The sequence below is a fragment of the Micropterus dolomieu genome, linkage group LG12 (genome assembly GCF_021292245.1).
Source record: "Micropterus dolomieu isolate WLL.071019.BEF.003 ecotype Adirondacks linkage group LG12, ASM2129224v1, whole genome shotgun sequence".
In the NCBI taxonomy this organism is placed as follows: Eukaryota; Metazoa; Chordata; class Actinopteri; order Centrarchiformes; family Centrarchidae; genus Micropterus; species Micropterus dolomieu.
The window spans coordinates 27,151,771-27,173,966 of NC_060161.1; the positions used below are offsets into that span (position 1 = coordinate 27,151,771).

General features: G+C 41.3%; 1 protein-coding gene across 2 annotated transcripts in view; it reads right to left on the reverse strand.

The window, feature by feature from the left end:
- The window catches only part of exoc6b (exocyst complex component 6B), a 136,469-nt gene that overhangs the window by 77,326 nt on the left and 36,947 nt on the right, over nucleotides 1-22,196 (reverse strand). For both annotated transcript variants that reach the window (XR_006827552.1, XM_046065312.1), the window contains exons 9-15: nucleotides 17,433-17,516; nucleotides 16,912-16,958; nucleotides 13,736-13,856; nucleotides 13,524-13,595; nucleotides 12,039-12,136; nucleotides 11,029-11,134; nucleotides 10,690-10,799 (exon numbers count right to left, since the gene is read on the reverse strand). Coding sequence is in view for 1 of the 2 variants with exons in the window: in XM_046065312.1 (XP_045921268.1) it covers nucleotides 10,690-10,799; nucleotides 11,029-11,134; nucleotides 12,039-12,136; nucleotides 13,524-13,595; nucleotides 13,736-13,856; nucleotides 16,912-16,958; nucleotides 17,433-17,516 (638 nt within the window). In the remaining variant the exon portion in view is untranslated. The remainder of the gene's footprint in view (nucleotides 1-10,689; nucleotides 10,800-11,028; nucleotides 11,135-12,038; nucleotides 12,137-13,523; nucleotides 13,596-13,735; nucleotides 13,857-16,911; nucleotides 16,959-17,432; nucleotides 17,517-22,196) is intronic.

Here is a 22,196-nt window from a genome sequence, read left to right on the forward strand (position 1 = left end):
GAGGTGAGTTGAGCTGGTACCATCGGGTGGAAAAGGGATGTTTAGATAGTCTGGGCATACCCATACGTGAAATTTACAGCTACTTAAGATGCTCATAGCAAGTGCATTTGGGCATGGCATCTGGGCTTGTGATGAGGCGGCTACTGACAGTGGCTTGCATAATGACATTTCAAATGCCCATTGTTTGTGGGCTTGGATCTTCTAGGCATCATTCTATCAGATTCCACCAGGTGTGCTTCAGTGTGTCACTCATTGTACTCAATGTCAGAGGCTGCCTAGTAAAAACAGGATATTAGCAGAGCAGCAGCAGCAGCTTTGGTCCTCCATCACTGACTTCACAAGATGTATTCAGACACTCCTTGTGAATTACCTTTTACCCTGGCACTGACTGGCCATGACCAGTTTTGTTCTGGTGTTTACAGACAGCTGATGTTGTCTGTTTGTGGAATTCTTTCAGTCTGGGGCCAGGGCCATTTCACCAGTGTAGTATTCCTCAGAGTTGTGGCATGTGAGACAGCTTCAGTTTTCCTCACTGGGCGGTCCTGTCCTTAGAGTGTACCAGCAGAGATCTGAAGGTGGTCAGTGAACTGTGAAGTGGTTAAAAGCTCTGGAGAATGCACATGAGTTGACCTTTTTGTCAAGCTACTGTTTACAAGGTCAAAAATTAACAAATTTTCTCCTTCTCCGCCTCACTATCAGCTTCTACCTCTTAGATGTTTTGGGAACCTTCTTGAGGTCCATTCTGTATTTTGTCAGATATGCAATTTTCCTATTTCCTGTTCATGGGCACCCTGGGTGCATATTCATTAGACCACTGTGGGTTTAGGGTACTCTAATACCTCACCTCTGAGGAGTTGAAATGGCATCCCCTTGCCTCTCTCTGGGTCCATTTTTGCAAGTCGTAAACACCTGCATTGACTCTGAGAAATACTGGATTTGTTTGTGTAGTATAGCGAGATCAGCAGAATAGAGAGGGAGGTCCAGTTAGGGAAAACTTCGCCGGGAACATCATAATGACTTATTTGGGTTGTATCAACATATGTTTTTAGTCAACAACTGACTGTCAAATCAAATAATATTTCAACAATATTTATGCTACTGTCAGTTTTCACATCACACTGGAGGGATAATAAATAATAATTTCTTTAATAATAAATTCAAAATTAAAGTAAATTTAAGCAAACTAAAGGCTGCATTTAAAAATACATAAGAGTTTTTTAAATGTGCATCTTAAAATAAAGTGCTGAATTTCAGAAAAAAAAATGTAGTTTGAATTGTTGTCTCAACCAATTTTATAATCAACACTGAACACATCTTAACAAATGAACAGCTCTAATACCTCCTCTTTCATTGTGCTGAGTTCTGCATGCCTGCCGAGAATTGCATGTACCCCGCGGGTGGTAACGCTCCTTAATACTGAGCAAAGAGGTGGATGCAAATCTCAGCAGGTAGCCTACAAAATCTTTTCTGCCGAATTATGCATCCACCTCCTAAGGACACTTTGCTGTGCACATTGATCAAACGCGGTTATCACCACAAATATTTGCTGAAAGTTAAGGAATGGCACTTCTTCTAAATGTATTAAAATATTACTGACTGTAAACGTTCATAAAATATATACTTGGAATGATTTATCATCATTGATGAACCCCACAAAGAATATTATAGCGTTTAAAAGCAGTATTTGAAGTGGATGCAATTCTCGGCATAACAATTGCTCTCCTTGGCGAGCAGGCAGAACTCTGCAGCCGCTCAGATCTCTGCCTTTAAACCCTTCGTGTCTTTAAACCCTTCGTATCCCTCGGGTTCAGGTGCAGCCACTTATAATAGTATCTGACTAGTATCTAACTGTTACAGTATGTAGCTAAATCTAACATTGCCTGATTGTAAAGTTAACAAAGTTAACATGACGTCAGCTACCTGAGAGCTGAGCCATGGACGTTTGGCTGAGCCTTTTCTTTACAACTTCACACACGCCTTTTCTTCAAAGCATTAACACTAAGGTTAATCTATGAAATTTGGGCTTCTCTCTTCTTGCTGACTTGTCTTTGACTCCTTAAAAGCTGCGGTTAGAACACACTAACTCCCGTTAACTTAGCATTGTTAGCAGCTTGGGGCTCCTTGTATCTGGCTGCTTGTATCTGGCTAACAAGCTAAGCTAACAAGCTATATGCCGACAGCGATACCTGTTAAATATTGTTAACACATAAATAAAATAAAGGAATTTCACTCACCAATAGGAGCACGGACCTCCTGGAGGTTCTCTCTCCAATAAACCGCACAGCCTGCCATTATTCATCCGGTATCTGTAGAAATGTCCTAAAGGCTGCAACAGGCTGAGGCTCAGAGCTCTGTGTATTGTAGCTGAGTGAGGCTAACAGACGGCAGTCACTCAGCTAGCAGTGACAGTGGCGATTTACCTGTCAATCAAAGCGTCCAGGCCCCTAATAATGCAGAACTTTAATGCTTAAAGGCCCATTTATACTCTGGTCATGCATTATACTTGTGCGTAGGTGTGTCATTCTGCAATTACACCCCCAAACACTGGTTGGCGGTAGCGCTACAGCGTCCACTGTGTTGACTTTTGCCGGCCGAGCAGGCTAACTTCCAGTTTAGCCCTCCGCTAACGTAAATGGGGGTAAATTTGTAAATGTGAGGCGACGGCATAGCCTCTGCGTAGCCCTGTAGCCTACGCTGTCACCTACGCCGTCGATTTGACGCAGAAGTATAAATTGCCGTTAATATCATTTAAACAGGTGAGTTATAAAAAAAAAAAGTCACCCCCTCACAGTTGTCACTAAGGGCAAAATTAGCGATACACACTAAAAACATTTTTGAACCAGACTGTAAACATGTTTTATTCTGCTGTAAAGTTGGGCATTTTAACCTGGGGGTCAATGGAGATTGACTCCAATCTGCAGCCAGCCTCAAGTAGCCAATCTATGGATTTCAGTTTAAGTTACTTCCGTATTGAATTCACTAATGAAACCGGAAGTTTGCCGCTTGGTTATAATGCACAACACTGACATTTCTTCATAGTTTCTCGAATTACTTAATGCAGACACTCCACGCCACTCATCGTCACTTGCCTAATTTTCCTTCACTTCTTCCTCTCATTCCCCCCCCGAAGCATTCAAAAAGAGAGAGATCGAAATTTGAAAGGGAACGTTACAGCGAGAGATAGGGACATGCAGGGAAACATTGAGACACAGAATACCAATGTGAGAGATGAATCAAGAAAGAGGGAGAGAGGGATTCTTAACCATCACCAACGAGGGAAGTATTGTTTTGAAATAGGTCATGCTACCACGCAGAGGCTGCTGGCTCCAAACAGCTTCTGCTGCACCCTGCAGAAATGGGAAAGGTTGTGTGTGTGTTTGTGTGCTTTTCCTTCCTCTGCCTCTCTCTGCTTGTTGCAAAGTCCTAACCACAGGGTTCGTCTTCTCTCCAGCCATCTCTCCCTGTGTCTGGCTCATCATTCCTTTGTCTGACACTATGGACAGAAGACCATCTTTCTTTTTTCTTCCTTTCTCTTTTCTCTGTCTCTTTATCTATATCTCCCTTTCTTTCTCTCCATGAGCCACCTCTCCTGTTCTCCAGATGTCTTAAACATGGTCAGCTTGTTATCTCCTGCTTCCAACAGAGGGAGGATCAACCACCCCGCTGCTTCCCACAAACCCACTCACTGTGTATATGTATGTGTGTGTGTGTGTGTGTGTGTCTGTTTTTCACAGCATGTGTGTTTCTTGTATGTTTTCTCGTGTCATGTGTGCACCAGTTCCTTGCAAAGAGACATATTTGCGTTTGAGTTTTGTTGCTTTTTAGTTATGCTTGTGAGAGATCTTTGTATCTTGCACCTTTTTAAAATCTCTGATTTGCAAGTACAAGACAAGCCGTTTTTGTCCATAAAAAAAACCCCAAAAAACAATCTTAATCTAAAATATGACTTTGTTTTGCATGTTTTTTCAGTTCCTAGACATGGACGCGAACACCTTGGTGTACATTAGTAGGTACACAGTGAAACAATGAGGTATGCAGTACAGCCTTGGTAACAGACTGAATTCTGCAGTTTCATAATGGAAGGACACAGCTGCATGTTCTGAAGAGTGAGAATCCTGAGATTCAGTCACTGAAGCTGATATTCATTCACACCTATGCAATGTGTCTCGCAAGGCCTTCCGATCACTTATTTCTCTGACACATTTCCCACCTCTCTCTCCCATTCACTCACTCACACACGCACTACTGTCTAACCTTAAACAAAAGCAAGACCCAAGTGCCCTGACTTAAAAATATTCCCTTTAAGAAGTGAAGAATGGCAAAATGGCCTCACTTTGAGTAATATTCCTCATTTTTTTCACTTCTTATGATTGCACTTGGTCCTCAGGAGTATATACCAAACACACAATCTATATACCTGCTTCACAAGTATAATTCTCTCCTTCTCTCTCTCACTCTCTCACACACACACACACACACACACACACACACACACACACACACACACACACACACACACACACACACACACACACACACACAGTGTCGCCTGAGGGAGAGCGAGAGTTGGAATTCCAAACTCACTTTGTTTCCAAAAAAGCAGAGGAATCCTAAAAACGTTCCGACAGTTTGGAGCAGAGGGAGAAAAAATCCTGGAGCAGCAGAAGTGCGGAGTGGACAAAAATGGTGTGTGTGTCGAGAGAGTGGCAAAAAGTCAATGTATGCTAGTGAACTCTGCAAGAGCACACACGCATATACAAATATAGACACACCGCAGAGTTTGGATTGAATGTCATTGTATTTATGCTGCCATCAGTCACAATAAATGTGCACGGTGGTCGACGCTGTCAAAAAGGAAGCCAAACGCCTTCAGTGTGGGCATGTTTACAGCACAGTGAGGAAAGGATGGAGACATGCAGAGGTATTTCCTAAAAATACACAAAGAACAACAACAAAAAAAAAATAAAAAAGGGAACAATCAGCAGTGAAAATAGTGAGAGGTTCGAACGCACATAGCCAGAAAGCCACAGGTATGCACGTACTGTACCACAAAACACACTCTGGACAGTGTTAAGCAACATGCAAAACACACAACACACACACACACACACACACACTCAGTGCCCTTATGCGAGTGTGAAGCAGTGAGTGACTGTGCAGTTGTATAACAGAAATCAACTGAGGTCATTGATTTGCCAGCGCAGTACACGCTGCTCTCTCTCTATATGTTTCTGCTGACTGTTGGACAGCTCGAGTAAGCCAGTGTACATACAGTTTCTATCGGTGTGGGTAGCTTCTGTAAGTGTGTGTCTGTTAAGCGTTTGTGCGTGTGTGTAAAGTGGCGGGCAAATAAGAGTTCCACTCATATTTTTCTCTCGCCCTCAAAAGGCTCCTTAACACGACATTCTACGTCATGTGACACTGAAACAGCAGCTCTCACACTAACTGACAAAATGAATTCAAATAATGGGATACGACTGAAACACTGTGAAAGAGAGTGGCCTCGGTGAAGTGTCACAAAATGATGGGGTGATGTATTCAGAACTAGATAGCCTTATTTAAAAAAACGTATACGGTACGTTGTATCATTCCTGCTGAAGATTTCCAGCAAGCTAAGCCAAGAAACACTATGTTTGAGTCATTTAAAACCAAATCAGAAACAAAAAGCAACTGAAATATATCGAGAACCTCCCCTCATGCACTGGAGTTACAGTAGCAGTTGCTATTTGTGATGACTTCATAATAAAAGCCCAACAATGGCCGCCCAGTGGAAAGCTTTATCACTAATAGAAATAGTTTGGGTTTTTTTTTACTTTCTTGTGTTATCTTTCGACAGTTCTGAAGAATGTATTTTATCACTGTTGATGATACTTTTGTATGCCTTTGTTCGCGTTACAGTCTAGAAAAATAAAAAATACAAATTAGCAGTGACTGTAAGCGTTATATTTACACTAACAAAAGCTCCAAGTAGAGCGGCGGGATTGAAAGCATTGAGTTTCCCGCGACTAGTTATTTTTGCTTAAATGTTGGTGGAGATTAGTGGATGCTTGGTAGGTGAAACAGTTAAATAGTGGCTTAAATCTGGGTTTTTTTGTCTTTCAACAATTTTTGGTTTCTTTCTAGAGTAAGTACGCTGACTGAAAACATGCTAGCTAGCAACATAACAGGTTGGTTGCTCGCCAGCAGAACACACATTTAACTAAAAGCATGAACAATGTATATTTTTGTACGACAGGGTTATATGCTGTAGAAATAGTGCGTGTCACAGCTAATACAACACCTTCCTCCATTTTGATTTGTCTAGTGTCAACATGATCACATTTTCAACTGAATACAAAAGCTAAGTGAAGATTTACTTTGTTGCTGAAATTGAACAATTCCTCTAGAATAAACTGAATTGGGTGCAACATTGTGGTCTTGACTGACAAACTACTGATGACATCCCACTATGCTACTAGCATATTTGGATAGCCCTAGCCCAATCTTAACACTTCCTTCGTACAAAAGGATGTGCCAAACTGCAAAAGACAATGTGACACCTGTGATTCTGGGGAGCTGGGAGCCAGGTTACAGCAAAGCAGCTCTAAAAGCACTCTGGCACGAGGTCCGCAGTGGCAGGATCTCTACTGGAGAAATGTGTTTGTGATCGAACAGCAGGCTCAAGATTGACATATGCAATTTGATGTTGAACTGTTCACTTGTCTTCGCTTGTGTTGAAAACGTGTCCAACAATCGTTTTCACATCCATCCACAGCTTCAGCCTCTGTTTTCTTTCCAGTCTTTACCTGGAACAGGCTGGCTCAGCATGCATGCTCTGTCTCAGCAACACCCTGCTTCATATTCGCAGTTCGGCACATTCACACGCACACAGTCTCTTCTAATGCTGGATTTTGCACGTATAAATAAATCTGTAAATAAAACCATGCGTATATTAACGTTATGAAACAAAAACTATTGTGTATAGATTCCAATTAGGAAGGCAAAAGTGTAAAACAAAGAGTAAACAGTGCTAAGATGAGCTTTTATGAGCAGTTTCACTGGAGAGAGGGTGACATAGGGTGCTTGTTGAAACTCAGAGCTTGTAGAGGATGATGTTAGAAGCCAGTATACTACAACCTACAGCCCTGCTAGCAGCTCTGTCCGGCACATCAGCATGCTAACATGCTCACAATGACTATGGGCTGCATCTCAAGTCTCTTCATTGCATCCACATTTCCCTCACTTGTGTCTTTGCAGAAACGGAAGTCATTTTCATGTGATGCTTCAGAGGAAAGAACGTTCTCTAAAAACATATTTCCCAGTTTAATCTCTGCTTGCATGATTTCCTTGCGTCTGTCCGTGCATCCCCGGCTGTCAATTGACTCTAGAAGCTGTTGAGACTTTTGACGGAGTTTGTGCTGATGCTAATAAAATCAAAAGAATCAGAAGGAGCTTTATTGCCAAGTAGTGTTTTACACATACGAAGAATTTGCTGTGCTGATAAGGTGCTACACGTAGACAAACATACAGTCGACATAAATAAATGTAGAAATATATAAATATGGAAAGGCTCAGTTATCACAGCCAGAGCAGCGTGTGTTCTCTCTGTAGCTTTTACTCTGTCCTCCTCAGAGGCACAGGATCATTTCTACTTACAGAATGCATTTCTTTTATTTACTGATTATTCGCATCTCTTTCTCATTGCTATTTCGATTGCAAATTCATTACTGAATTAACCCAGAATATGATTTGTCTTTTGAACATTGGAAATGATTTATTAGGCTAAATGTTTCAAGGAAAATTTAAACGATGCCACTCATATCAAAGCTGACGCTCAGGAATTAGCTGCCTCATGTGACTGAACGGAAATGAACCGACTCTCTCACTCTGGTTTGAAACTCGTGTGATGTTGTGACGAATCAGATCAGTCCGATCCGCTGCAGCGTCCAAGACTCCCCTAAATGCTGCTCTCATGTATCCTCGCTCGTGGCTCCTCAGAGATCCCTCCTCGCTCCTCGGAAATAAGAGCTCTGGAACAGCCTGCAAGATGGCGGACCAGAACAACTTCCGGTTCAAGCAAATCGACTTGGGATCTACCTTGTGTCAACATGCTGATGTTTACCATAATCACCATCCTTGTATGCTTACACAAAGCACAGACGTTGGCCACGTCGTTAGGATTCATCATCTGGGAACCATCGAGTTTTTGAAATATTTCAGTGTGGACTGTCATGAACCCATTGACCAGCAGACAGACATTACAATCTCTCCAGCCATGCCGCTAGACACATGTTTGACACATAAACTAGAAGTAGAAAAGCAGCAAAGCACGCACACACACACTTCAGCATAATCTCTTTCCACCAAATCAGAACTGCGAGCAGAGGTTAGGGTCAGAGGTCAGACGGATCAATGACCAGGCTCCTGCTCCATCATCCTGTTTGCTTCCGGACCTGTGCATCTGTGTGCGTTTGAAGCGGGCAGGAAGGCGCGCCACTGCGGTAACAAGATAGTAGGGTGTGCAGGACTGTAGAAATCAAGCCGGGTCAAACAGTGAAGTCATTACACTGATTGAGAAGAGCGATTAGTGCTGTCTGGTCAGCGAGAGTCAAGAGAGGTACTGCGGCACACAAAACATCTGTCCCAATGTTCGTTCAGATGATTTCAGAGTCAAACAGTTGTTTAAAGTAATCTAATGAACCAGACAGAAGCCGTTACAACATTACAACATGTTAATGGTCACTGTAAAAATGAAGGGTGGTGCACCCATTTAAAAATCACTATCTTGGTCTTCACTGTGTGATCAAACGGCTACTGAGATCAGCTTTCCAATGAGAAACACAGGTTTCAAACACAGGAAGGACAGCGTTACAGCACCTGGGTCAGCCATTTATAACCTACAATGTCTGTATTCACACAGACTGATAGTTTGTCTTTCTTCTCGTCGCTTCTGTCTTTCCTTTTTTATATTACACCAATTCCTCTCCTTTGATTAGACCACGTTTTCCCCCAGTCACTCCCGTTGCTGCCTCCGTCTCTCTTTCTTCCGCCGGTCACGGATCAATGCTACCTCCCTGGTTCCCAGCCCCCATGGAGATTCAACACACACACACACACACACACACACACACACACACACACACAGTACACAAAGAGAATAGTGCGTGGAGAACCGCCACCAAATATGCAGACGCTTGATACACAATGAACACACACACACACAAATACACTCACAAACATATCCACACAACCCCGGGGGACAGGAGTATAAATAAAAGAAAATGCTATTTAGTTTGAAACCAACAACTCAGAGCTTGACACTAATAATACATATCGGACAGAAGGATTTACTGTGCGTTTCTCTCTCTGTAAGACCTTTCCTAGTTCAGCGTTTACTTCTTTGGGTCTTCAGTCTATATCTGCAGTCCCTGTTTGTGTTTACGTGCACATATGTGAGCCCACGTTTCCATGTATGTTGATCTGTGTGTGTGTGTGTGTGTGTGCGCGCGCCTGGCTGTATCACAGCCCTGTGGAATCTTTCTGGACAGCGGAAGTTGTTTCCTGATTGCTCGTCTCCTCGGCAGAAAAGTAGCTGCATTGTTTTAGGTAATTCTTCCATAAACCGTAACCAATACACACATCACACACACACACACACACACACACACATAAACTCAAGGGTTACAGAACATGGAACAGGAGCTGGACTTGATTGCTCTGTGTGTGTGTGTGTGTGTGTGTGTGTGTGTGTGCGCGCGCCCTTGTGCGGGCCAAATCTAATGAGACAAAGATCCCTGGTCAGAATGGAAAGAATCGACTAAGGAAAGTCTGCTGTGTCTGAAGGCTTGTCTATGTGTGTTACTTGTGTGCGTTTGTGACAGTGAGGAAGAGAGAGAGACAATGGCAGAAAGAGATGGAGATTAAAAAAAAAAAAAATAAGCGAGCATTATGGGGCAAAGAGACACTCGCCCACTGCAGCGACCCAGAGCTCAATTCCTGGCAGAGGTAAATCCGGATTTCTTTGAGAAATTTGATATACAAGTATCTGTTTAACTGAAAGATTGCGTGTACAAGCGCCCAGCAGGTAGAGACAGACTGAACAAAGTAGGATCTGGTCACCTCTCATAACAAGAAATGACACCATGTCAACAAACACAAACCAAGAGTGCATATCAGTGTGCTGCCTGTTCCTTTCTTCCTTCAGCTAGCCTTCTGGAGTCCCAACATCCCCGCAAACTGCCGTGTTTGTGAATAACCATTCGCGTCAACATTTAGATTTAATCCAACCTATTTTCACCCAGCCCTACGATAAAGGTAAGGCAGACTTTGTAAAACATGTGTACAGTAAAGTTACAGCAATAACAAATCGCAGGAGGTACCCGTTATTTGTTGGACTATGGTGACAGGCGATGTAAAACAATGTTAACACAAGAACATTGTTTAAGATCAAGCTACATGCATTGTTTTCAAAGAAAATATAATGAATTGCGTGTCTTGTTCGCGCTCATTGATTCAAAATTTGAAAATGTGGGAGTACTTTTGGTTGGGAAGCTCGTGACAGATCTTGGAGTCTCGGAGGAGGCGCGTGGTTGTCTACACCCTCCCAGATCAACACAGTAATTAGTGGTGACAAGGAGTGCAGTGCAGAGAGAAATTAGAATTTCCAATTGGACTGAAAAGGGGGGTAAAAAACATGTGAGAGATGGATACCTGAGATGCAGGTCTTCAGAATATTTCAGACAAGCATAGATGAACTCTTTGAGCTGGCAGTAGACTTTTGGCACAAACTCTGAGAAGGGAAGCTTCTTGGGGAAGGGAAGCTGGAGGAAATAAAGCAAAAAAGAAGAAATTAATGGAGATTTTATTCAAATTTTACTTCACATTTTGCACGTGAGCAGCTTCAACACTCCAGACATTTTCTGTGAGATTCTAAATGAAAGAAGTTTTTGTGTGGAGATAAATTATACTGAAACGATGAGCAACACACAGCAATTTCTGTTATACATCTTTCCTCTCTTTATTTGCTTCATCTGCTCTCTCGCTCTCTACCTTTTCCAGTTCGGGGTCTTGCAGGGGAAACTGGGAAGTGTAGTGTTTGTACTCCTGCTCTGTTGAGACTGGGATCGGACTGTAGTTGTCCTGGTCCAACACCTGCCTGGAGAGGAGAAACAACAATGATAAAAAAAGATTTCTATCTTCCCCTTTTAGCAAATTTAACAGAGGTCAACAGGAAGGAATGAGATGCCATCAGTCTCTCGCTCTGTCTCACACACACACACACACACACACACACACACACACACACACACACACAATCATCCCATTGGGGGTCATTCTAATGCTCGAGGTTTCCTTACCACCCTCCCGTTTCACCCCCACCCACCCCTCTTGTTGGCGCTCCAGAGTTCGGACGTTCCAACGTTCCATGGAGAGGCCGTGAACCGGAGAGCGCTCCCTCTCCAACAATACAACACAACATTCCTGCGGCTTCCCCTGTGTGTGTGTGTGTGTGTGTGTGTGTGTGTGTGAGTGTGAGTGTGAGAGAGAGAGAGCGAGAGAGAGATAGAGTGAGAGAGCGAGAGAGAGATAGAGAGTGAGTGTGTGAGTGTTTGTTTGTTCTAGCTGCAAGTCCCACTGGTGTAATTGGACAAAAGCGATGGTGAAACAATGGCATGTAAACCCAAACAAAGCACACACGACGATATAAAGGAACACAATCTTGTAAGGGTACTACCCTTTCTGAAGGGTAGAGAATGTTCCGGACGTCAGCTTTAAAACACTTCCTCTCTCTGGCTGGTCGTAAAAAAACTTCAAACCAAGACAAGGAAGTTTCCCACAAACCAGCGCTGGTGTGCGAGTGTGTGTGCGGCGGTCTCACAGACTTGGTGCGCCCTTATGACCTTATGACTAGAGAGGCGAAGGTCAGTGCTGCACGCACTCGGTAACATGTTCTCAGCTACTGGCAAACTTAAGCATCGCTTAAACACGCATGCGGCACCACTTTCCCAACCACGCTCTGCTGCAATGCAGACAGCAAAGGCTGGCTCATCTCTCGGTACCTGAAGGTGATGTTCCATCTCTTGAGCAGGATTTCTCCGTACTGCTCCCTCATCTCCAGCAGCATGTCGAAGAGCTGTGACACTGGGAAACCGTAACCCTACAGGAGAGGAAAAACCAGAACAACCAGTCAGTGTCCAGCTGCACCTGAACATGCAAACACAGACAAGCAAAGAGGCCGAGCGGAGGTCTAGACTTCTTACACTTCCATATAAAAAAAACTACTCTTCATAAACTCGGGTTGGTGTTGTAACAATAAGTGAAACTTTTGTTTATCCTAAGAACCACTGCAAATTACCAATCTTAAAATGGATTTTTTATCAACATTTGGTACTTCAAATTAGGGCTGGGCAATATTGCCAAAGATGTTATCACGATAAAATCATTTGATATCGATAAGTATCACAATAAATGTGAGTTTAAAGTGAGTAAAAAAAAAAAAAAAAACGATAATTAAAGTTAATTAAACTATTCTATTCAAATTAGCTTTATTGCCTGAATGTGAAATAAAAATATTGCCAAAGCATCATACAAACTACACTACTACTGCTATTCTTTATGAACACTTGCCAAACAGTGGATCTCTTGAGAAAACTTGAGGTAGAACATTCAAAACAACAATTTTTAAGCACTTCTGTGCTGATTTATCAGATGTTTATGTGAGTTTTTAAATCTAAATTTATGAGTCTGAACTGTACAGAGCAGAAAAAACAAATTGCCAAAAAATGTAATTCGGCCAACGTGAGTTTAGAATGAGGGATTTAAAAAGTCAAAGACAATATGGATCCACAATACACTTCTACACATACATCTTTATATTCAACACCAGTAAATAAATATTTGGTGATGTTCTTGAGAAAGTCAGATGCGTTGGTAATTTTTTAGCCATAATATATACTATTTTTAACAAATGTACCATTTTTGGTGGATCAATTGTTTGCTATATGTTGTTAAACAATAAACTTCTGGCAACACTGAAAGGATGAAAGAAAAGTCAGTGGCTTTTCAGAAGAAAGGGGAGGGTGTATTCGGCTGTTCTGTGGCACCTCATCACTTTTTGGGCATCGTACCATCCGTTCATTACACGTGTATCCCGTCTGGTTTCTACCCACATCCCCTCTATCTCCCCTCCAACCATCCCACATCTCATCATTCACACTCAATCCATTCAGGTTAGTTCATACATACAGTGGAGAATAAATACATGGTGAGTGAACTGACATCCGATTTATTCAACTTCTAAAAAGGTTGAATAAAGAAAGAAAGTATTTCTTTAGAGACTGGAAGCAGTCCATTTTTAAAGTACAAAACATGCTTTGAACAGGTTTCATGGACACCTCGGGTCAAACAGCTTACTAAGCATGTTCCAGGAGGCCTGAATATAAGAACAAGAAGTACAAGAAAAAACTTCAGTATGAAGTTAAAACAGGTTGCATGGACGCTAAGACATTCCTTTCTTTACAGTGTGCAGCTAATCACACACATACCTGCAGTGTATCAGCAAAAAGGACAATGAGGTTCTTCAGATCCAGCACCAGGTCAGGGTTGTCACAGTACGACTGCGGAGACAGAGGAGACAGAGTGTAGCGTACTGCAGCTGTTGTTTATGGTGGCTGTGTGTCATTAAAATCACACATTTGAGCATAAATGTGTTTTGGGCTCTCAAGTGTGTATTTGTATTTGGGTTGAGTGTCCTTACAGAGTGCGTCCTCAAGGCCGCAATGATTTTGGACAGCGCCAGCTCCCAAAGCTCCTCCACGTACGCTCTGTTGACCAAACCCTGTGTGGTGTGGAGGATATGGTCCTCCACGACAAAGAAACTGGATGGAGGGAAGGAGGGAATGACCGATGAGAAGCAATACAACAAAGACAGAGCGTAATTCATGATACACCAAAATAATTAGCTTAAAATAAAATCCACAAAGACAAACTGCTGTTTTTCAGGGGGTTAAGTGCAGTACAATTGAATATTGACTCTGATTGGAAGTCGTCTTTTTATTGTCCAAGTACATTTCCAACTGTTTTTATGCCCTGATTCATGTCACACATTTTAAAAGTGAAATGCCTTGATGTGCTCAACTCCTAATAATTGCATTACAGTAGTGGATGGAAATGCATATTAATTTCCATTTTATTTGGCAGATCTTCTGGAAAGTCAGTTAAAATTTGTACTTGTTTTTTACACTTCGGGTTTAGTATGGCAGTTTTGAAGCTTGTTTACCTTCCGAACAGGTATTTAAACCAGGCATTATCAAAATGAAGTCAACTGGGCTTATTTCCACCCTCTCCCTCTGATTTTGGTGGCTAGTGTTACTTTGACAACTTCACCAGAATTGCTGCCATGAAAATCATTTACAAGTACCAACGACAGACCAACAAGTGGCGCATTCATCCAATCACGCGTTAAAAGCTGTTGATGTCTCAGCAATGGACCGCACTATGGTTTATGTCCACTGACAACATGTCTCACTCAAACCAGTACCCACAGAGCCTCGCCAGACCACAATGAGCCACACTGTGGTCGACTTTGTAGCCAAACTATGCATGGTTAGTTTTCTCTTTGTCATTACTGAAGTGTATGTGTACTTTTCCCACTGTTTCCTTTATTTGCATTTGCTCTGTGAGCGAAGCACCCCCTTCATGTTACATGCTATACTGCAATTTCCATTTCCCTTTTGAAAGTGCCAAGTATGATTTAGATCAGCGTGAGGCTAACCTATTTGAAGGCGGTCCAACAAAATTGAATCATCTATCGGATCAAAAGCTAAGCTAAGATCAAGGAAAATTAGCACTGAACGATCAGTTGTTAGTAAAACATCACTGGTTACGTTAATGAGGGCTGTTTCAGTGCTGTGAAAAGAAGCCTGGGTGGAATGTGTCAAATATATTATGGTTTATTCATAAAATAAATCAACTTTCAGGAAACCAGTTTCTAAAACTTAAAATTGGTAATTTGAAGATGGATCTACATTTATTAAAATCAAGAAGGTCAGGGTTGGTGGACAAAAAAAATCATTACATTTTTTTTATTTATTTAATTTTAACTTTTAATAGCAACTTTGTTTATTTTCATGTTAGTTTCCTTATTCAATTCATACTTATAATTGCAACATGTAATATATATTTAAGTCTTCTGTTCTATGTAGGGCTGCAATTAAAGGTGATTTTAGTAATCAAGGCTTCAACAGATTATTTAATCGATTCATCGTTTAAGAAGTACTTTTCCTTGGCGGCAGTGGCGGCTTCAACAAAGCATCAATGCAAAGAATTTGTGTTGTTAGTGAAAATAAAAGGTGGATTAAATTACTGAAAGACTCCGACTGTTCCTCCTCAACAAAAAGTGCAGATGAAATGATGACTGGTTGGACGGATGGGTGGGAAATGAGTGGAAGAATGGACGGCTGAATGGTAGAGAAACAGCAATGAATGAGAGACGGGATGGCACTTTCCAAAACTTATAATGGGGATAACAGACCTGAGGGTGTGTGTGCGCCATTGTGTGAGTGTGTGTGTTTGTGGGTGTGTTAGTGTCCAGCCTTGGCAGTTTTTAAAGAAGTGTCTGCTCCAGTCAGACCCAACAGACAGAAGCAATAACAGCAGTAAGCCAACCACCATCACACACACTCTATCAATCGTCACCACTGTGTGTGTGTGTGTGTGTATATGTGTGTGTGTGTGTGTGTGTGTGTGTGTGTGTGTGTGTGTGTGTGTGTGTGTGTAAAAATGTGTATGTGAATGCAATGAAGAGATTTAGATGGAGTGATGGATGAGAGGAAAAGTATAAAAGGAGGCTAATGGTGAGTGCGGGCAGAGAGAGATGAAAAAGGACGGGGAAAAAACAGTCGGAGGGAAGGAGAGATGAAAAGATGTCGGTCACTCCAAAGAAATGAAATGAGGTGTCGCTAAACGCTGAATGTTGGCTTTCACTTCTCACCATCTCTCACTCCGACTTCTGCCAAGTTACACAGAAGGCTAACAATGGGTGGATGGACAGATGGATGGAGAGAGGGGTAAAGAGATGACAAGTGGATTAAATAAGAAGGGGTAGATCCGTGGATTTCTGGAGAGAAAGAGTCAGGTAAAGGTGGATGAGCGACTGATGGATGTAGGGAGGGAAGGATAGACCATAAATGGATGGCTAGAGAGAAGGGATGTAAATCAATAGGATCATTATATCCATACACATCTATAAAAATGTTTAGTAATCATAGGGGGAAAAAAAAGGGAACCCTGTATTCTTTCATATGTTGTTATCTCACATCAATCAGATTCAGACTTTTTATTGTTATTTTTGTGTAACTCCTACTATGATTCTTTGTTTAACTGATATTTGAAACTACAGTTCCCATCATCTGGGGGCTTTGGGGATGTAAACAAAAAGTATAATCGTTTTAGGCTGTATTGGTCTTTTGGCAAACTGGCACCATTAAAAATATGCGAAATTAGCTATCAGCAGTCCCTGTTTGCAGTGCACCCATAGATGCAAAAACAACTGTCTGGATTACTTTGATGGTGAATAAAACCTGATGATTCTCAGGCACGTTCTTGACTTCTATGATTTCTAAGTGGATTTATAGATGTTTATTCACAAAGGACATCGGACAACATCCTCAGGAAGTGTTAGTCACACTGAATCTAAAAATGTGTGCACCATGTCTGTCTGTTCAGATTGGAATAAGTAATGACTGAAAGAGCATGATTTATAACACTAATTGCATCTAATTTTTACATCTTTCTAATGACATGTTTATTTTGTTGTGTCGGGTCTTCAAGTGAGAAACATTCAACTTTCAGTTCAAACAGGTGAAAACACTATGGATGACGAGGTTAAGTAAAGACAGACTGATAGAGGGAGAGACGGATGGACGGACTTACCCGACAATCTGATTGAAGTACCGCCTGTATCCCTCCAGAGTTTCATGCTAGAAATGTAAAAGAACAGGGGGTGGGGGGCAAATACAGAGGGAAGAGAGACATAGGAAGAAACAGAGAGAGGGATAAAGAGTCCAAACAACCAAAGGAAAAGTATAGAAAGACAGAAACAATCAGCAACAAATAGTACTTAATCTGCCCAGTACAATACATTCACATGAACAAAATGTATTAAATTCAAATTACATCAGATAATCTGTAATTTAAGAAAAGTCCTGAACAAACTAATAAACTGGCTTTTTTCAGATAATACACTAAATATAAACAGTTTTTGACACATTTACAGCATAATATATACAAATGTTCAGTATTCCTAATGATGATACCAGTAGTCAACATTACTACTATAACTCATGTACGGTGTGGGAGTGAGGAGAGGGTGTGTGTGCAGGGGAAGGGCAGGTTAGGAGTGTGAGGACATAAAAGTGCATACACAAACACACAGTGACGGTGCAGGGTCGTACCATGTTAGAGTGGGGCTGCAGCACAAGGCGAGCCTGTTTCCTCCTCTGCTTTCTGTAGTAGTTCTCAAACACATCACGCAAACCCTAAAACACAAATTACAGGTAAGGATGGCTGGAACAGGGTGTACGAGTGTTTGAGAAACCCAAATGTCTTGTTAAAACCATTACAATGGTACTTGGAACATAATTTAAATCCAGTTTTAAGAGATGAAACAAAGCTGGCAAAAGCCTTCTTCTTCAGCCTAAATGATGATGAATGAGGAGTTTGTGAGGTCATTTCTCTCCCATTTTCCATTTATTTGTAATCATGGCAACAACCTGCAACATGACAAGATGCTGGCACTATACAAACGTATTTTTTATACAACCCACATTAAAAAAAAAGAAAAACTGAAACCATCCGATTTTTTAGCCCCTCTGCCTGCATTCACTTGCTCCTCAGATGGTCTCATTTCCAGAGTTGTGAAGTCGTTCTTCCGACTTCAGTGTGTGTTCATATGCTCTTAAGTCAGAATGTGGAATCAACATGGACGCTACTACATAGATGTGTTGGATTAGCATTATTAGAGCGTATAAACAACACGCAGACATCTAGTTCACTCTACATGGACATGCAAACGTTATAACAAATTATGTTATCATGTTTGCAAAATGTGTATATGCAATATTTTGCACAAATCAAAGTTCTGTATACTTCTTTATGTCCCATGTACACTTTATTTCTCTTTATGAAATAAAGATTTAGGGAGGAAAAAAATATTCTGATTATTCAAACACCACATGAACGCACATCTCAGCCCCTCCCTTTCCAAGCGCCCAGGAGAAGCTCCAGTGGCCGACGCGCTCTGTCAGCTCTTGTGCTAAATACTGCGTATGGTCTTCTATTTGTCCAAATTTCTCTCCTTTTCTTACTTCTAATAAACCAGTCGACTACTAACATTACTTGTTCTTCTTCACAGGTGTTTAACGTAGTGACGAAACGCACTCTGTGTGTTGTCTGTTTGGGCGACTGTAGAAACATGGCGGCGCAACATGACGATGTCCATGTAAGAGGACCTGCGGTGTTTGTAGATAGAAATGGCTCATTCTAAATGTAACACAAACATAACGGTTCATTATGTAAGGTCTTTATACACCACTGAAAACATAGTTATGGATCTTATATTGCACTTCTGTCAAAATATTACACACTGGACCTTTTTCCTCCTCATGTGTCATTCAATAGCTAGGATTTCACAGAAATAGCGAAGATATTTTATGACCTGACTTTTAGGATACCCTTTAAAAGAATAAAAATATTATATATAATAATATATCCTTTAATAGAATAGAATATATTCTATTAAAGGATACCCTTTAATAGAATAAAAAGGTTAAGCAAAAGCCAAATTCGTTTAAATTTGTGTCAAAATATTGGTGCTATTGAATCTTATGTCTCAACATTTCCGTTTAATACCGTTTCAGCTGTCAGGATAACCACTTCATACTCTTTCAGCTAAACTGGAAAACTTAACATGTTGTCCAAACTGTGCAGCTGCACCTCACCGTTGACAGCAGCGAGGTATGCAGCCAGATGAGTTGTTTGAGGCAGTTTTTAGGGCAGGATGAATTTAATGAGGTATAAAACCAAAAGGTCACAACCGCTGAATGATGGGAAAGTTGAGATAAGGTTATGCACATGACAGAGTGTGAGTAAGAGAGAGATAGAGAAAGTGTCTTTGATGACTAGAACTGGTTACTGTTTCGTTTTGGTTGGCGTCACTGGTCAGACATCAAAACTAAAACCACACAGAAACACAGAGTCAGCCTTCTAAACTCCACCACCTCGTATCTTTTCTTTCCATTACACAGAAGCTCTCTGTCTTATCTATCGTTCTGCTGTGTGTGAGAAACTTGTGGCCTTTCTAGTGCCCAGACCAGGGCCCACAGGCTTCAGTGAGCTCAGAGATAAGAGCCCATGAGGACCGGGCAGATAACATGCCCCCTTACCTACTGAGCAGACCAGCACACATAACTACACTGCTGAGCACCGGGCTCTGGTAGTGACATTATATGCACATGTGTGTGGTGACCAGTACCTGCTATCACTATGATAGGAGAGAGTAAGATATAGGAATAAAAATAGAGACACTGAATTCAACAAACACGTCTGGTTGCTGGATACGCCAGTTTCAAAAAATGGAAAGTGAGTCAATGTTACGAATGTCTGTTGGAAGGGAGTTCCAGAGGCGAGGGGCAGAGTGGTTGAAGGTTCTAAACACCATAGTGGTCAAATGGTAAAAATCAAGGACTGCAGTTAAAAATGACTAAAAACACTGAAAGGGAGCCGGAGAGTAGCGGCAGCTAACCGCGCAGCGTTCACTCTCTTGTGTTGTTGACTAGTTGGTATGTAAAGTGTGTTTTACCACCACTGGACGTTACGTAAAAGTGGTTTGAAATTGAGAAAGAAAAGTAGGAAGACATCTTGATTTTTAATCCTCTGTGTAGGTCAAGCTCCAAAAACATTCAATCTCACATTTTGCATAATGAAACACTATCATCATTTTGGTTCAACACCTCCTGCCTGGTGAATGCCCACATCTGTCCAGCTCGACACCCACAGTTTGTTAAAAAGTTCAAGTCTCAAGCCCAAAGCAAGAGAAGCCTGATGAAATCATTCGCGTTATTTTCTCAGATTCAGCAAAGCTCCCTCCAGAGCCACAATATTTAACATTTTCACAGTACACTGACCTTTAAAATCTGTGGAGTCCCTCTTTAATAAGATGTTATTTATATCTTTTTCTGTAAGTAAATGTGTATCTGTCCAGATGTTTTTGGTATCATGGTGGTCTGTTCCTTCAATTCTCCTCCAGACACTCCTCCAAAACATGTTACATTACAGATTTCAATGAATAAATTCAACTTGGCTGTATTTGTCGGAACTTCTTTGTAAGCTCTGTGTTTGACATGGACGTCCTTCAATAAAAACAAAAGACTATTCAAATAATTATGAGGATACAAATACAGTATGATAAAAATAAAGCTCTAGAAGGAAGTTTCGTATTTTAGTACAAATATATGGTCTTTATTCTGACCCTCGGCTGAACAATGTTCATTGAAAACACATCACGAAGTTACAAACAAAATATTAAAGTGGATGGTCAAAGTATGAATCTCACTGGTCGTAATCTAGACATGGAACTACATTTACGTTTGATGTTGTGAGGTGACAAAACTGTGTTCTTTAATTCCCTGTTCGGCCCTCAGCTGAACAATGTGTATTCAACACACGAGCTACATCGAACGGCCGTGAACTCTTCATTGCACTGTGCTCGCTCTCCTGAGAGAGAGAGCACAGAGGTGAAACACACGGCCTTGATTGTGTGCGTGTCCTCCGCAATGCTACATAAACAGCGGAGGCAAAGCGATATACAGAGAGAGAACTATGGACCAAGCACAGAGAAGGCAGAAAGCATAGAAAAGAGAAAAAAAGAGGTCAAAGAGAATACAAATAAATGAGAGACAATAACCTTAAAGTAATTAAAAAGTTGATAAGAATTTTTTTTTAATAAATAGAGACACACAAAGACAAAAAGTAAAAAGGTAAAAACAAGTTCAGCAGATTAAATATGTTTGAGCATATTTAATCTGCTGAACAGCTAACTCTTGTCAGTCACAACAGCCTTTTCATCTCAGGCTCGTACATCATTTTGATCATGCCAATTACCTCGGTCGCTAACAGACGTATTTGTACAATCGTCTCCTGTCTCATAACGGTTCTCAAAGAAGTCCTCTTTTGCAGAGAAGTTTGCACGACAGACGATGTTAAATAAATGTTGCAACATGGAAATTAAGGCATTATAGCTTCCTCTATTTTGGACACTCCAGGTCTCCGTTCTGTAAAAGTTCAGCTGGTCAACAGTGCAAATTTAGCCATGTGTGGATTTACTTTGCCCTCTTGAGCAAATCCACTGATGTCTGTGGTGTCCGAGCTGTTCTGTGAACTCCAGCTGCCCTGGTCTGGCACAGCTCAAAGCTCCCAGTCTGACCAGCCTGATGAACTGGCTGCTGCTGCTGCTGCTGCTGCTGCTTCCCTCCACTTGCTTCAGCTCAGTGTGTTGGACTTCATGCCCGTGCTTACATCGATCACAACTCTGTCCACATTTCTCAACGTGCAGTACGTGTGCAAGAGTCTAACAAAGGGGTATTGTTGGGGCTCGACCACGGCTGGAAAATCACGGACTTTCAACACGGAAAAGAGAGGGAGAGACGGAGGCAGAGAGCAGGAGAATGGATGGAGGAGAAGAAGAAGAAAAGTAATGTGGAGAAAGGTTCTTGATTGCAAATGGGATTCCACATCCAGGTTTACTAGAAAAATAAATCAAACCATTACATGCACGTGCCTGTGTGAGTACAAATCATTCTCATTCAACAGTGACACTGTGTGTGTGTGTGTGTGTGTTCATGATTTTCCAGTCGATCCCCTTGCCCAGTACAGCAAACTGTGCTGGACATTGTGGTTTACTTTTCTAATGGTAAATCCACGTTTCTGCCCAATGGCCTGTCATTCAAACAGCTGCGACGCCACTTAATGGATAAAACAGTTTCAGCTGTGTGTGTGTGTGTGTGTGTGTGTGTGTGTGTGTGTGTGTGTGTAATAAAAAAAACACCAGCTCGTTTTCACATTTTAATACTAAAAGAACTTAAGTTATTGCAGCAATTTTATATATATATATATATATATATATATATATATATATATATATATATATATATATATATATA